At 38.7% G+C, this 16288-nt stretch overlaps 1 protein-coding gene across 4 annotated transcripts in view; it reads right to left on the bottom strand.

Moving 5' to 3' along the window:
• TENM2 (teneurin transmembrane protein 2) overlaps positions 1-16288 on the bottom strand; it is a gene marked incomplete at both ends in the record, with an annotated part of 890113 nt that overhangs the window by 804868 nt on the left and 68957 nt on the right. For all 4 annotated transcript variants that reach the window (XM_079771922.1, XM_079771923.1, XM_079771924.1 and 1 more), the window contains one exon: positions 15789-16064. In XM_079771922.1, coding sequence (XP_079628048.1) covers positions 15789-16064 — 276 coding nt within the window. The remainder of the gene's footprint in view (positions 1-15788; positions 16065-16288) is intronic.

Below are 16288 nucleotides of genomic sequence, written 5' to 3'. Positions count from 1 at the left end.
TAGGATGCGAGTTACCTGAGGCCAGGGATTATGTGAAATTTATCTTTAAAATTGCATCCCCAGCTTCCAGCAGGCAGTGGATGTGCAGTAACTGGCTGATGCCTTGGATTCCAAATGAGTACCGCTGCAGTGCTCTGCTGTAGTGGAGGCGATCTGCACTGCAGCCCATGATTGGCTTCTGGCGCATTTTGATCTCATCCCAAATTTCTCGCTCTGCTCCTCACTCTGCTCATCCTAGCTCATTATTGGCTTTGATCCCTTTCGCTGCTCCTTTTATCATAAACTCCGTGAGTCTGGGATGGTTGCATCACCCTATTTACTGGATTAGACTTCTTATTTAATATTTAACTCCCTTTCCTTGAAGAACAAAATGAAAGCACAAATGAAATCACCTTTTAGAATCCCTTCTTGATATACAAGGCAGCACTCCCACTTCTGACGGCCTCCCAGGAAAAGAGGACGGCCAATCTAAGTTAAGAGTGATATAATCCCCATGGCTTTCACTGCAGGATCAATGCAAGAACAGGGATTTATACTTTTGCCCAAGATCCTGATAGCCGAGGGATATGAAGGAGACACCAGAAATCATGTTGAATGACTTGCATGTGAAAAATCTATAAACTTTAAAAGCAGTGTGAATTGATTAAATATGGTGACAAAGACATTTATTTTGAAAACAGTAATACAAAAATAAGTAGTACTATGGCTGAAGTCTTTTCCATGTTCCAGGCACTATGGTAGCGGTTTGGTATACGTCATCTCATTTCATAATCGTAGGAATAAGGGAGAGGTACAGCTATTACCCCCATTGTACAGAAGAAGAAACAAGGGTTTTAAGAGATTAATGGTAACTTGGCAAGTTCACAGAACTGGTAAGGGACAGAGCTAGGACTCAAATCCTTTTCTATCTGAATCTTAGATTCCTGTACATAATAGATATGCCGTCCTGCATCCAGTGTATTCCTATCACAAATAATGGTACTGACACATAGTGAGATTGCGTCTGCTGCCCCCAGTCATACAGCTAGTTAGTGGAAGAACCAGGGGGAAAATGTAGGTCTCTAGAATTTTTCTCCTAAACCCTCTGACCTCTCCCATTAACATGTTACACCATCATAATGCACGGAGTATTCATAATACCTGTTTTTTGTTTTTACAGGGACAGATTGGAAGTTGAAAGCACTTATATCCATGGTCTTAGATATAGGCATGGTTTTCCTAGGAGCAATAGTGATAGGAAATTTGGATATTTTTAAAGCATTCAGCCCACGTATTGAATCGTAGAGAAAATGACCCTGAGTCATGTTTTGACGTCTACTTTTTTGAATTCATATTTCAGTAAAGCAATATTTCAGGTATATAAGATCAAACTGTCATTCCTGTATCTTCAATGTGCAGTCATCCCTCTTCCTTAACTGAGTATTTCAGCAGGAATACTACCGTGCACCCTAGTATATATATTTATATTTTTTAGAAGGGATAAAATTATCTTCCTGTCATTCCCCAAGCCCCTAGTTCATTGGTTTGTTATCACAACAGCTTAAAAAGTTTCTACACAGCAAGGGAACTGTCATCAGAATGAAAAGGCAACCTTTGAAATGGGAGAGAATATTTACCAATCATATATCTGATAAAAGGTAATGTCCAAAATATAGAAAGAAATCTTACATCTTAGTAAACAACAAACAAATAAAACAACCCCAGATAACCCCATTAAAAATAGTCAAGAAACTTGGAAGTCATACTTGATGTCTCTTTTTCACATACTTCTCAGACAATAATACATCTGGACATATTACTACCTCAACCTCCAAAACATATTAAGAATCACACCTCTATTGGTCCTAGACACTATCATCTCTTGCCTTGGCTACTATAATAGCCTCCTGACTGGTCTTCCCATTCTTGCCTATTGTACTGTATTGTAAACACAATAGCCAGAGTGATATTTTCAAATGGGAAGTCAGATCATGTCACTTAAAAATATCCGCATGGATCTCCATTTCCCTCAGAATGAAGACTGCAGTTTTAATTATCTATGATGTCCTCTATGATCTGTCTCTCCCTTTACCTCTCTGACCTCATTCCTATTATTGTTCCCAATGTGCCATTTGCTACAATCACAATGACTTTCTCAAATACACCAAGCATGATCCCACAATAAAGTCTTTGCACTAACTCTTCCATCTGCCCGGGATGCTCTACCCTCAGAAATATGCAGAGTAAATTTTATTTCATAACTAAATTCCTTCCATCCTATAAGGTTTTGTTTGCTCAAAAGTTACCATTTTAATAAACCTTTCCCTGACATCCCACCCTTTTTAAAACTGAAAAAACTATAAACACATGCTGCCAACTACCTTTATTCTCTACTTTTATTTTTTCCATGGCATTTATCACTTGCTAGCACAGGTTCTTTCTTTTCTTTTCTTTTCTTTTCTTTTCTTTTCTTTTCTTTTCTTTTCTTTTCTTTTCTTTTCTTTTCTTTTCTTTTCTTTTCTTTCTTTCTTTCTTTCTTTCTTTCTTTCTTTCTTTCTTTCTTTCTTTCTTTCTTTCTTTCTTTCTTTCTTTCTTTCCTATCTTCCTTCCTTCCTTCCTTCCTTCCTTCCTTCCTTCCTTCCTTCCTTCCTTCCTTCCTTCCTTCCTTCCTTCCTCCCTCCCTCCCTCCCTCCCTCCCTCCCTCCCTCCCTCCCTCATTCCTTTCCTTCTCTCTCTCTCTCCTTCTTTTATTCTATGTTCATTTTTTACTGTCTTTCTCTCCAACTAGAATCTAAGTGCCAAGACAGAAGGACCTTTTTATTTTTACTTTATTTTATTTTTTAAAAAATATATTTTATTGATTTTTTACAGAGAGGAAAGGGAGAGGGATAGAGAGTTAGAAACATCGATGAGAGAGAAACATCAATCAGCTGCCTCCTGCACAACCCCTACTGGGGATGTGCCCACAACCAAAGTACATGCCCTTGACTGGAATCGAACCTGGGACCCTTCAGTCCGCAGGCCAATGCTCTATCCACTGAGCCAAACCGGTTAGGGCAGAAGGACCTTTTTTAATAGATAGTAGGTGCTCAATAATATTCTGAACGCAGTAAAAGTTTCTAGTTAAATGTTGTTGCCACCCATTACTCAATCCATTTTGAAATGACCTTAGAGACCAGTTTACCAGTCATATGAGAAAGCCTATCCCATTTATTTAGATTCCGAGGCCGTGCAGTTTTGCCTCCTTTGATTGAGGCAGCAGAGTTATGGAGAGAAAAGAAAAAGAAAATGTTTGAGTTGCGAGATTATGCAGCCACCCCAAACTGGAAGCCATTAGGAGCCTAATGAAAATCATGTAAGAATGAATGCAGAACTACTATGTTTAAGCCAAAAATATGTTTCCAGTCTCTTTTGAGTGCTCCTTCTTCTCTGCCCAACATCGAACAAAGAGCTATTCAGAGTTTGCCCCTGCCTCTACTCTTCTTTCTGCTTTTCTCCTTGTAGGAGCTCATCAACGTCCATGGGTATATATAGACCACTGGTACACTGTTGATTCTCCAGCTGATGTCTCCAGTTCAGACTTCTCATCTAGGTTCCATTTTTAGTAATTACACAACTATACACAATACCTTTCTACTTGGATGTCTTATGCCACTTAACAATGAACAAAATGGAACTCTTGGTTAAACCCTACCCTTTCTAAGGATTTCTCTTTATGCAATTAGGAATCCATTCCATTGATGAAGTCAGAGATCCTTGATTGCTCTTTTTCATCAACTCCTACATTCAACCATTTTCCAAGTTCTGTATATTCTATGTCCAAAATACATCTCAATTCCTTTACTGCTCTACCTTGGTGAAGGCTACACCATTTCCCCCAAGTTTCAAAAGAAATGGATAAATAAAATGCTATAGAATTCTAAGGATTGGGTGTTCAGAGATCAGAATGGTGTGATAGAAGACCTAGCATCTTAAATAACTCTGTGATGATAGATTAGAATGTAACAGATGCGTGGGCTTGGGGGTAACAATAAAAGTGAAGGGAACAGGACCAGGATGAACAAAGACACAGGGGAGGAAAGAATATGCTCTGGAAAAAGGAAGTAGCCCAGTTGGGCTGGAGCTGAAAATATATTTAGAGGAGAAGTGGGAGCAAGGGCTAAAAACATAAAATTGGACTATATTGTGGAGGGCTTGAAATACCACAGAGGGACAGATTAAGTTGAGTTGTATACTTCCTGCCTTCCCAATGTGCCTTCTTGTTCATAGCCATAAATGTGTATCAGCGGAAGTGGAAGAGGGCCTGTATTCTCTTAATTGTTTTGCATTTCACTAGGGTCTTTTCCATTCTGAATGTACAAAGTGTTGCCCAGAATAAATAACTTTTTCTACTCTTTTTTCTCCCCTGTAACATCAATTATTAAGCAACACTCTATATTAGCAGGACCATATGCTTATTATAATAGCAATTGCTTCCACATGATTATTTTCAGAGCATTTCTTTCTGCACTGAGATATTTACCTTATATGCAGACCTACTTATTTTGTAAAAATACAAATAGCTGGGATACCACTGTGTTTATGATTACTATCCTCATTGAATCAAAGGCCCCATAGATGGAGGAAGTTTTAAGAATATTTAATATATCATTTACTCGATTTTATCTCCTCAAGGTGCCTTGCAGATTGTCTTAGCAGATGGGAATCTCCTTTCATCATGTGGAATTCAATTCTATCCTTGGTTTGTTATAAATTAACAATCTGAAATAATGTCCGGGGTTCTGAACAACAGCTGAGATATTTGTTATGGTAAAAAATCCCTACCCCACTCAGAGCTAACTTTATTCTTTGTTTAATACAGCCCTTTCAATTGCTTTTCCAGCTTTTGAGCCTGATGGATTAAATGGATTTCTGAGATCTTCGGGTAATTTCTATCTATCTATCTATCTATCTATCTATCTATCTATCTATCTATCTCCATATATATAGCCATATATATTTCTGGTATTCTACCCCAAAAAAAACAAATCACATGATCTTCAGAATGTAGCCAAATGACTTTCACACTTATAAATGAACATTTTACAAAGTGTTGCCTCTGTACAGATAAGTACAGTAGAACTTACTCAGAGATCATGTAGGTATTGTAAAAAGTAGATACTAACCCCAAAATGAGAAGAATCATTCCCATATCTTTTAAAATAAGAAATATAAGTAGACAATAAATTCATGGAGAGTTGAAAACCAGAATAAACATATTTTCACCCATAAACAGGAAGCACATTAGCACCGTTTTCCGTGCTCCTGAGTGTGAGTGGGTGCCAGGTTGTTCTCATAGGGCACCTGGGCCAAGGCCAACCTTCCTACTGGAGACTCGGGGGAAAGAATGACAATTTTGTTTAAAAAAAAAAAGAATGACAATTTCGTAACCATGTATGTTCTGAATCTTCTGGGAATTTATCTTCAGAAATAAGTTAGGGAGATGCATAGGAATTTAGATACAAAGGTTTTATTCATTACACTATTCTTTAATGCTTCCAGAATGAAAATAAGTTAAATGTCCAATGAAAGGGAACTGAGGAAATTTCATGATAAAGGAATACTATGAACCCCGTAACTGTTGTAGAAGACATTTAATGCCATGGAATATATTTACTGAAAAAATGAAACTACACAGAGCTTGTACACATGATGCCTACTCTATAAAATATGTATATTGTGTATACACATACATACACAAGCAGACAGCCTGAAAAATAAATGCACCAATATATTAACCATGCTTGTTTCTGGTGTCAAATTACAGATGATTTCTATTCTTATTCAAGTTTTTATGTGTGAGTATGGGGGTGTGTGTGTTGGGGGGATATATAAACACATTCATATTTTCATATATTTTAGATAGACTTTGCAAACTCATGCTATATAGTTTACCCCTATATATTTGCATATACATATATTTATATATATTTATATATCATATAACATATATTATTATATGTTCCTTGGACACCATAAAGGATTAATTAAAAATGGCCTTTTCAGCACTTATTAGTACTAGAGTGAAAACTGATAGCATTAAAATGCTGTTTTACTTTGAGAGTCCGCAAGGCTAAGGCTCTTTTGAAAGCAATGAAGAGGCCCTGGCCAAGTGGGTCAGTTGGTTGGAGTATTGACCAGTACATTGTTTTGGGTTTAATTCCTGGTCAGGGCACATATCTAGGTTGGTGGTTTGGTCCCTGGCCAGGCGCATGTGCAAGGTAATCAATTAATGTGTGCTCTCTCTCTCTCTCTCCTCCCTTTTCCTCTCTGTAAAAATCTATAAACATCTCATTGGTTGAGGAGTAAAAGGAAAATAAACGAAGCAATGAAGATACCACTTTGTATTAAACCTATAGAACCTGGTAAATATATTTACTATTATTAAATAAGGAAGACTGAAAGTACCAAAACTTAATACTCATCTTAAAATGTTAGAAAAAGTATAACATTTTAAAAGTTAAAATGAGAGCATAATAAAGGATGAACATAACAAGAGTGAAAAAAAATTAGAGTAAATAATAAATAGAAAACTTGAAAGAGAAATAAATATATCTCTTTGAAGCCTGATTTTTTTAAAAAAGCATAAGAGGTGAAAATAGAAACAATTAGGGATGAGAAGAGAGACATAACTTACTTACAGAGGAAGTTAAACAAGTTACATGAGAATATGACTCCAAGAAAGATATAGAAACTGTTAATTACCCTGAAAGAGTTCTAGACAATGTTCACCTATAATAACACACTGTTTCTTTAAAAATAGTATTATGGCCTGTGTTTTCCTATATATAGCAATATTTGATGCTATTTTATTACCTAATCATGTAATTAGTATAAACACTTGAGCCCAGCTGTTTTAACACTTGTCGTATGTGTATGCATCACAGATTCCTCTGTAAGAAACACTCCTTGTACTCCATGAGCTTCAAATTAGATGCATTTCAAATGTTAATATCTTAATTACAATTATACAACATTCATATGCTTGTTGGTGGTTCATTCCTCTCACTGAAAACTCAAAAAGCAGAATCCTCTGCAGTCCAGCCATGGCTTGGGTCCTCTGACCTGGATCACTGTGTCCTTCCCTGATATCATGGCTTCTAATTTCGTTACCTTCCTGCCCAAACATGTGTGTGTGTGTGTGTGTGTGTGTGTGTGTGTGTGTGCGCGCGCGCCCATATGCACACTAAAATGTAATAGTTCCTGTTCAATTAAACCTTGTAGCTCCCTAGTTCTTAGTCAGACCATCATAATTCCTTAGCAGGAAGCTGGAAGCTTCTGGTCACCTGGTTCCTACATCACCAGTGTTATATATGTACTGCTGTCCAACCAAACCACCACATTCCCACTAGTATGCCTGCAGCTGGACTTTCTGGAAGAGAATGTTCCTGAAAAATCATCGTAATCTTTGCACCCCCTCCTCACGCTCCAACCACCATCCACATTGGTTTTTCTTCATTTGGAACATCTGTCATCTCAGCCCCACTCATATAAACTCTAACCCTCATTTACAACCTAATGAAAACTCTGTCTCCTCAAAGTGGCCCTTCCTCTTCCAGCCTGCTGACATATAAAGTGCTACTTCCTTATTTCTCTGTTGAGAATAGACGGGACATTCTCTGTAAATGTGTAGGGGTGCTTGCTTCCTTCGATAAACAACAAAGGAGGTATTTCCATCTACCAGTATAAGAAGTGAAAGCTGACACAGGGAATTGAGAGAAGAAAATAGGAATTGTGTCAAAAAATAGTGAAGTATGATCAGTGCAGATAGCCATGAACAAAAAGACAAAAACTAATAGGTTGCCACAAGGTAATGGATTATCCACATATTCTGGAGACTGGTTGCTTAGACTTGAGCTCAATCCCTCTCAATAATGTCCCTCCTCCCAACAGCCCTCTGTACACATATAACACAGATACGTGCACAGAGACGCACAATGGTTTTGTTGTATAAGGCTGAACATCCAGCAGCCACTCCTTACATTTTTTTTCCAAAATAAAATAGGAATTCTCCATATTAAAGTATTTCCTCCTTAGCTACTCTTTGTCAAAGCTAAATAAAACAGAACATAATTCTATCAGCTTCACATATGTGTGTATTAAAATATGCATATTTAACCAATGCACATTAGCTTCCAAATACCAATTTTCTGCTTTTAATTCATTGCAAAGATGCTGTTTGACCAGTGAATGTATGAGAGTGTATGTCTTGCATAAAATATACTGTGAGAAATACTTCCCACACTTCCTCATGCGCCTGGCTCTCTCCATGTAAATCCACATCACCCTTTTTTTGTTTAACATGAGCAGAAATACTGCTGCTGTGTCAATCTTTTCTATTCCCCTTGGGCCGGTATAAACCTCCATGAATGGAGAGGTTCCAAGGAATGCTAACTCAAGTATTTCAGTCCCTTCGATTAGTAAACAGGCTTGTATTTCAATTATCTTTTCTCCTTCACAAGTATCCTTGGGATGCTGAGAGAGCTGGGAGTATATTGCACGGTAGGCGAGAGTATCCCTGAATAATACTTGGTACCCTGCTTATCCACTTGCAGATAAGGGACATCTCTCAGTTTGGGAAGCTCTGTCCCCAACCCGGCATTATCCTGCATGGCTCCCACTCTTTCCTCTTGGGGAGCTGGCTGTCTTCATATAACCCTGCATTTTGCTTTACTGTCTTCCACTTCCCTATAACAGACTCCACAAACCACTTGCCTGATCAAAATGGAAGATAATTAGTACAAAGTCATTTCCCTCCTCTTTTTAAAAAAATATGTTTTCATTGATTTCAGAGAGGAAGGGAGAGGGATAGACAGATAGAACATCCATGATAAGAATCATTAATAGGCTGTCTCCTGCATGCCCCCTTCTGGGGACTGAGCCTGCAACTCAGGCATGTGCCTTGACAGGGACTTGAACCTTGAACTCCTGGTTCTTGGGTCGATGCTCAACCACTGAGCAACACCAGCCAGGCATTTTCCTCCTCTTTAAAGGGCTTCCTCTTGAAAAGCCCTGGGTTTTTCCTGTATCAGCTCAAGTATCTAAAGATTTTAAAGGAAGTTTCCCCTCCACCTATTTCCTAAAGGTCCACCTAGATCCTTTTACATTAAAATGGCTTTAAGTGTATGATTAAAATAAGAGATTCTCACTTTAATTATTCAGGACTTCAGGGCACCCATTTAGAAGGTGGGAGGGCATATCACCCACTTAAGATCCCTCTGACACTTACACAATCCCTGTATTCATTTTCAAATTAAGTTGATTTTCATATGATTTCACTTTATTTTAGTTTACCCTTAAATTTTAGTTTATCCTGAAAACTATTTTAGAAATTTGTTATAGCAAAATTAACCCCATTTTACAGAGGACTCAAATTAAAAAAAAGAAAAAAGAAAAAGAAGATGTAACATAACTGTTCTGAACACATGAAGCTAAAATTGCTGGTTTCTAGCTTTGTTTCTACCATTTTTAGTATCTCTGATTTGCCCTGAGTTTGTATGTAGGGTAAGGTTGGTAACTCCAGTGCCTACAAAGGCTACAGTGAACCTCAGATGAGAGGAGGTGCCTGGGGAAAGCGTGGGTGACCCAGGTGACAGGAACCACCTAGAACTGCAGGGTCACTGCTTCTAACCCAATTCATTTCGGGGTGAAACCAAAACACGTGACACTGGATACTGTAGATCCGGAGAGAAGCCCAAAATACAAATTTCTAATATGAAATCTCCCACTTTTCAAATGTTGCTTAGTAATGTACAATTTTTAGACACTGGCCAAATAGCACAACTCCTGGGCTACAGTTCGTGACCTCTGTTGTTAATGACTATTCCTTGGACTTTTTACTTCCGCCTTTATTTCTTTCACAGTCCTAAAACCAAGTTTAAGAAGACTGGGAGGGATAATTTCCTAGGCAGTTCTTTCAGCCTGTGCTAAATAATACTTAGCATTAAGTAATAAGTTTTGCCCTCTGTACACACATAAATACACAACACCTACATATCTGCAATGTCTATCCTGCTTACAAACCTGTCACTAAAATTGCCTCCTTCCACTCGCCCTGTCCCAGTTCCAGAATGGGTCATTTTAATACGCACTTTTTAGTTGGCTATTATTTTCTGTGCAAATTCATCTTGACTCAGATGTCTAGAAAATTTATACTATCAACGTCCTTCGCTTTAACTCATGTTATTTATGGCCTTAATAACTTATTCCATCTCTCCCCAAAGTTAAAATTTAATTTGATCCCTGACAAACAACAACGAAACTAAAACGTGGCGGAACGCTAAGCAAAAAAGTTGAGAGTTGTCTGCGTGAAGAGGCTTCAGATTGTTAAGGGACAGAAACATGTGGCCTCTCCCCGGTTTCCTGCCTTTGCTGCTCAGCCCAAGTGAAAGTACAGATATCAGGAACGCAGCAGCTTAAAGCAAATGATTACCCAGCAAGCCCAGTGTCTCCCCAGAGGCCTGGAGATTACACGTGTAATAATCAGGCTGGCCCTGCCAAAAGGAAGGCTTAGCGCTGCATTTTATTTATTGTATTTTTTGAATGGAGCCATTGCTTGATAGCCCCTGGGAGCGTTAACAAACATGAAAGAAACCACCAAAGGAAAGAAAGAAATATAAATACCTAAGAACCATGCAACTAAAGTTTATAATGTGGAACATGCAGCGCTGGAATCAGCACATAGGCTTATGGTCCTTCAAGTTCACTACGTTACAGCAATGGAAGTGTGGCTTAATCAGCCAGAAATCTAGATCACCCAAGTCTCATCCAGGTTCATTGGCCAAACACAAGCCTCCCATTTGTTTTCTTTTCTTTTCTTTTTTTTTTTTAAGCCTCCCATTTCTGGCTCAGGTATCAAGCCGTATGACAATTTGATATTCCCAAAGTTTGCCTCTGGTTGTCTATTCTTATCGGCTGTATTTTAACACTGTGATAATTACTAGTATATATTTGAGACTACTATTAATTTTACAAAAAGGGAAAATAAACTTTTTTTTTTTTTTGTAAAATAAGGAGCCTCTAGAGCCTCTAATATCTGCACTTTTAGGGAATCAAACCAGAGTTATCAAAATCAAATCATCCTTTTATTTAGGAGTAGACAAGGCTGGGAGCTTGGGATATTTTGTTCTCGTGTCTTTTTTTTTAATCCATGCTACCTCATTTTAAAGTTCTTCTCTATACATGTTATTCTTTCAAATTTCCAAGAATTAAAAAAAAATTAAGCTCATAAACACACTTTGAAATAATTGTCCTTGAAATGGATTTAAAGTTTGTTTTGTTTTCTTTCATGTTTTTTTGTTTTGTATCTAAGGAATTAAGACAATAAGGTTCCATGCAAGTTTTTTCCATGAAGTTTGCCTGGAAAAGAAATCATCACATACCAACATCAAAAGTACAGTCCAATATCACCTTGTGCTTTTGTAGCCACCTCTTTTACTACTCTTCCTCCCAACTTTAAGGGCAAAATTATGAGCCCTGGGCTAAAATTATCTGGTGCTTACAATAAGTTTTTATTCTGTTCTAGGCATTCGGTGTAGCTTACACATGCAGGATGGGGGAGACAAAAGGAGTAGAGTAGCTTCTAAGACTCAAAGGAAGTTTAACAGCATCAAGAGTGACAGGGTGGGGCCGAGACAAAACGCCACAGCAGGTCTTGGAGGTGATTACTTACGGGGAACTCCAATGTGAAATTTACCGAGAAGCCACATTTTGAAGAGAGAGGAAGAAAGTCACCCCGTCTGACAAATGAATGCAATGTGGATGGCGGGAACAAGCTGCAGACACTGTCTCTGGTACGAAGGAAAACCCTCCTTCCCTCCGAGTTCATGCCTCATGTCTCAATTAACATGCAGCCAGTAGCCGTGTGCTTAGGCCCTTGGAGGAGACACGGGCACCGCAGACCTGCCAGGAGGACTCACAATCTAATAGAATCTATGTTCCACAAACACACTCCACACAAATCCATTATGTGCCCAGAGCCGGCTTGTTTTATAAATGCATTTGGTGAAATGCAATGGAATTAACCCAACATTTATAGTTTCAGCCTCAAAGCACATTATGAGAATTACAAATGTCCCAATTGACAACAGATGAAAATGAACATTGTCCTTATTTACTTTGGGTGGAAACGGAGAGGAGAAGGGAAGGATAATTTTTATTTTAAAGCTTTAACCGAGGCCAGATTTCGTTTTCTGTAACGTCTGGCTCCCTATCCCATAGCCAAGCTTATTTTCTTTTGTCTTTTCTTCTTCCTGGATTTCCAATAATATAACTGAAACTTATAATAGAACTGTGCTGGGGGAAAAAAACAACAGAAAAACCTCAAGGATATTTTCAAGTCCCCAAGGTGAAGAAACTGCCTAAGGGAGTCAAGAGTACACAGACCAGATTTTTTACAACGTGTGCTGCTCCGCATTTTTAAGAAGGCAATTAGTTATTCTTGTGTACTAGTGACTGCCCCATTTTCTCCATAACTCGGGCGACACAAAGGGCCTCAGAGAGGATATATTTTAAGTGGGACATTTATTACCCCAAAAAGGAATGTTTCTAATTTAAAGTCACCGGGAAAGCCCTTTCGATAGATGCAGTGAAATTTCACAGCAGCAGAAACTTGGCCGGGCTGTTCTCAAATCTCATTGCCTGTTTCTAACCGAGCCATCGTTAACGTACAGACTGAGGTAGGGAGCCTGATAAAATAACCCGGACCCGAGAGTTTCATCTATTGAAAGAAACCCATGTCAAGCTTAATGCTAATCTGGTGGTCACTCAGTGAGCATAAGATGCAGAGCTGTGAGGGGTAATGGTTCTGAAATGTCTATGTTGGGGGGAAAAAACACACAAAAAAACTAGACTCATCTGTGTGCTCAATGTAATAAGATTTTCAAGTTACTAGTGGGTCATTTTTGTCCCAGCAGCATACAGGAAGGACTGCTGCCATCGAGAAATTTATGACATGAATTTGAAGGTTGGATACATATTTCACATTATAGAGAGAAGTTGGTTTTTGAGACCTGTCTCCACGTTCTACCTATGCTTCATAAAACCACACTAGGAATTTTTTAAGGGTGGTTTTCAAGAAGCATTGGGAAACTCTATGTACCCCGAGACCCCCACCCCCCACCATAACCATGCCATAGAAATATATGGAATCCAAGGAATAGATTCATTTTTATGACCACATCTCCTTACAATCTAACCTGAAACTGGAGAGCTTCTTTTTCAAAGCATAGATCCTTGCTACTTCCTGTTCAGGAGAGGCGTACCTAAAAGGTTATCGATTTGGTTCTGAAGGACGAAGTGTTTATTATGGCGGAAGCCACTGCGGGTACAAGTGTGAGGAAATTAATGACGGCTTGGTGAGTGTCCATGCTGTGGTGTGGAATCAGTGGGGCAACTGTCAATCTATATGATAATACATTCCCAAACTTCATAAAGTCAGTGATGTGAAAACGCATTGATTTCTCTGTGAGCTAAACAGAATTTGTTGGGGAGTGAGAGCAAGAAGTGGACGGAAGTCAACGCCTCGTTGTGCAGAGGAGTGTGTACCTGATTGTTATTTGCTTAAAGAGCTTATGACATGACGTGCACAGTTTCTTAGTTTTAGTTCTGGCTGCAAAGGAGAACAGAACATGCATTCTGTACATCTTTTGAATATGGGAAATACTGAACAATGGTTAAACAGAGAAAAGAAGACACATTCTCTCTATTTTAAAATAACCATCTTTTTCCTAAGCTTGGACTCAGGTACAACACCCCTCCGTCCTCTGCCAGACGCAGGCACGAAAGCGTTGCGTAGTCCTTCTATCATTTTTCTTTATGCAATTCTGACTGCATTATAACTAGCAATTCCAGAAACAACAATGACACTGTGTCTAAGGGTTTATTTCCTATGAGTACCCAGGGGTTTATAGAGACTTCCCTAAGGTGAAAATTGTTCAAACGTGATGTTTCAAATAGTGTTGCAAACAAAGAAACTCCTGGCCTATCAAATGCATCACTAATTATAAAGTTCTCCCATCCATAACAGTTCTGGGTAAATTCAAGGCAAGCATTTTTGGCTCCCTTTGTTCATGGAAACCTCCCTTTATTAGTTGAGTTTTTTTTAAGATGAATGTAGCTTTCAAAGAGAGGGTGCAAACTCCATAAGTATGTATAAATAATTCTGTGTAGATAGTTCCCATGAGACCGGTGAAAATACCAAACAAGGAAATTTTGCTAAAATACCTTGTTTAAACTGTTCCTGAAGTTCTTGGATTGCAAGGGATTTTATTTATTAGGTAATCAAACTGCCTCTGTTGGAACTATATCCGACACATACGTAAGCTGAAAAAGTACATCAGGAAATGAATTCAATGTATGCCTTTCTGGAAACTTCTAAAAGTAATTTCCTATCAATGAAGCACCTTGGAGCGTTGAATGTGCCAAGTGGCAGAATTTTGTCAGAATTCAAAAGGAGTCAAGTGCGGATTTTTCCTCGAGAGCACACCTTGATTAACTATGCGAACGAAGGCATAATTAAGACACATCCCCTTGTCCCCACCGTGGAATAAATTATTTCAGAATTAAACCTAAATTTAAATGCAACAAAGTGACACTTTTGGATTACATGCAACTTACCCAGGAAATGATGTATTTTCAACAGTTTTGAGATCAAGTAATACTTAGCTCTGCTTTTGCATTGGCAACAAGCTGTCTGCCTGCAAGTTTCCTTTATTTATTTTTTTAATGCAAGAACATACTTAAAGCTGCTCTAGGATAAGTTTATAGCATTTTATATAAACACCCTTAACTGATCTACTTGGATGCATTTTAATGGTAATTCCTTTATCAAACACACAATATATTCATAACAACCCACATAGCTTTTGATGTTTTCTTCATAAATCAACTGTACCTAATGCGATTTCTCTTTTTTTTTTTTTTAAAAAAAGTTTTTGACTAAACACAGTTGTGAGTCTTTGAGAAACCCACAAAAAAGCACCTTATCTCTTTAATGACTTTCTTAGGCTTCCTTGTATTTACTGCTTAATGATCGGAAGCATTTAATTTTTGAAGTTTCATTAAAGCCCGTCTACAAAGCTGATGGATAAGCCGTAGCGATCTGTGATAGAAGATGTGGGAAGTCGTTAGCCCACATAGTAGGTACCAAGGAGAAAAGTACACCCAGAACAGGACTCTTTTTGGAAGACAAACCCCTTCCTATTTGTCATTATTCAAGTCCAGAGCATCTGTTCTGAGTTTGATCTTCAATACGAGGATATGAGGCATTGCCGCCTGGAAATAAAAGGCTAAGCTAAGGTAGGATCCTTAAGAGATCTTCATGAAAAAAAAAAAAAAAAAAAAAAATATATATATATATATATATATATATATATATATATATATATATATATATATATATATAAAACCCAGGTTGCCATTTACCGGGAAGGGGACATCAATACAAAGACCTAGAAACTTGTGGAGACAGGACATTTTCTAGGCATAGGTCATGGTTTATGTTTCCGCGTTGGCAATGTCATTTACTTGCTCATCAGACCAACCAACTCTACCTGACAACCGAGTCATCATCAAAATGCGATTCCTTATGCGCTCGAGGTTGGCTGGCTTACTTCCTCCCCCAGCTCAGAGTGGGCAGACAAAGTCAATTTCCAAGGAAATGAATGGTTTTAGATGCCTCTTTATTATAAAAAAAAAAAAAAGGAAAGCATCCCAAGCCCCACAGTGTGCAGTGCCCCGAACATGGAAAGGTACGTAAGAAGCAGGCCTACCGTTCTCATCATCTGACTTATTCTCGTTGTCAGAATCAGTCAGGGTCAGGGCTGAGTTTTCACGGCTGGACAGGCCGGAACTGCGCCTGGATTTTATCCCTCTCCCCCACAGTCTGATGGCGTGTTCTGGAGACATCCCTCCCTCGGTGTCCGAGTCGGCGTCAGATCCCGTGCTCAGGGAGTAGCCCTGGTGAAGGATGCCCATGTCCGAGCAGTAGCCACTGCGGTGCGGGGAGGGCTCACAGATGCCCAGCTCCGCAAGGGTGAAGTTAGTTCCTAGGGTGACAGCAACAGAGAGGCCGTTACAACGGAGGAAATGCTTTACAGGGTTAAAATGTACTCTTAGAAAAAGCAGACAGACACTTTCCCATCCAAAAAAATTGACCAGGTTTGCCACGGTACACAGAACTGGGTCTTGGGGCAAGTGTACTTAGGATATTGGGGTCAATTTGAGAATAAAAAATGGAACCATCTCAGATTAATTTGAATCCAAGGACAGA

The sequence above is a fragment of the Cnephaeus nilssonii genome (assembly GCF_951640355.1).
Source record: "Cnephaeus nilssonii genome assembly, chromosome: 5".
Taxonomy (NCBI): Eukaryota; Metazoa; Chordata; class Mammalia; order Chiroptera; family Vespertilionidae; genus Cnephaeus; species Cnephaeus nilssonii.
Note: the sequence above shows the minus strand (reverse complement) of the source record. Positions and strands in the feature narration are given on the sequence as shown.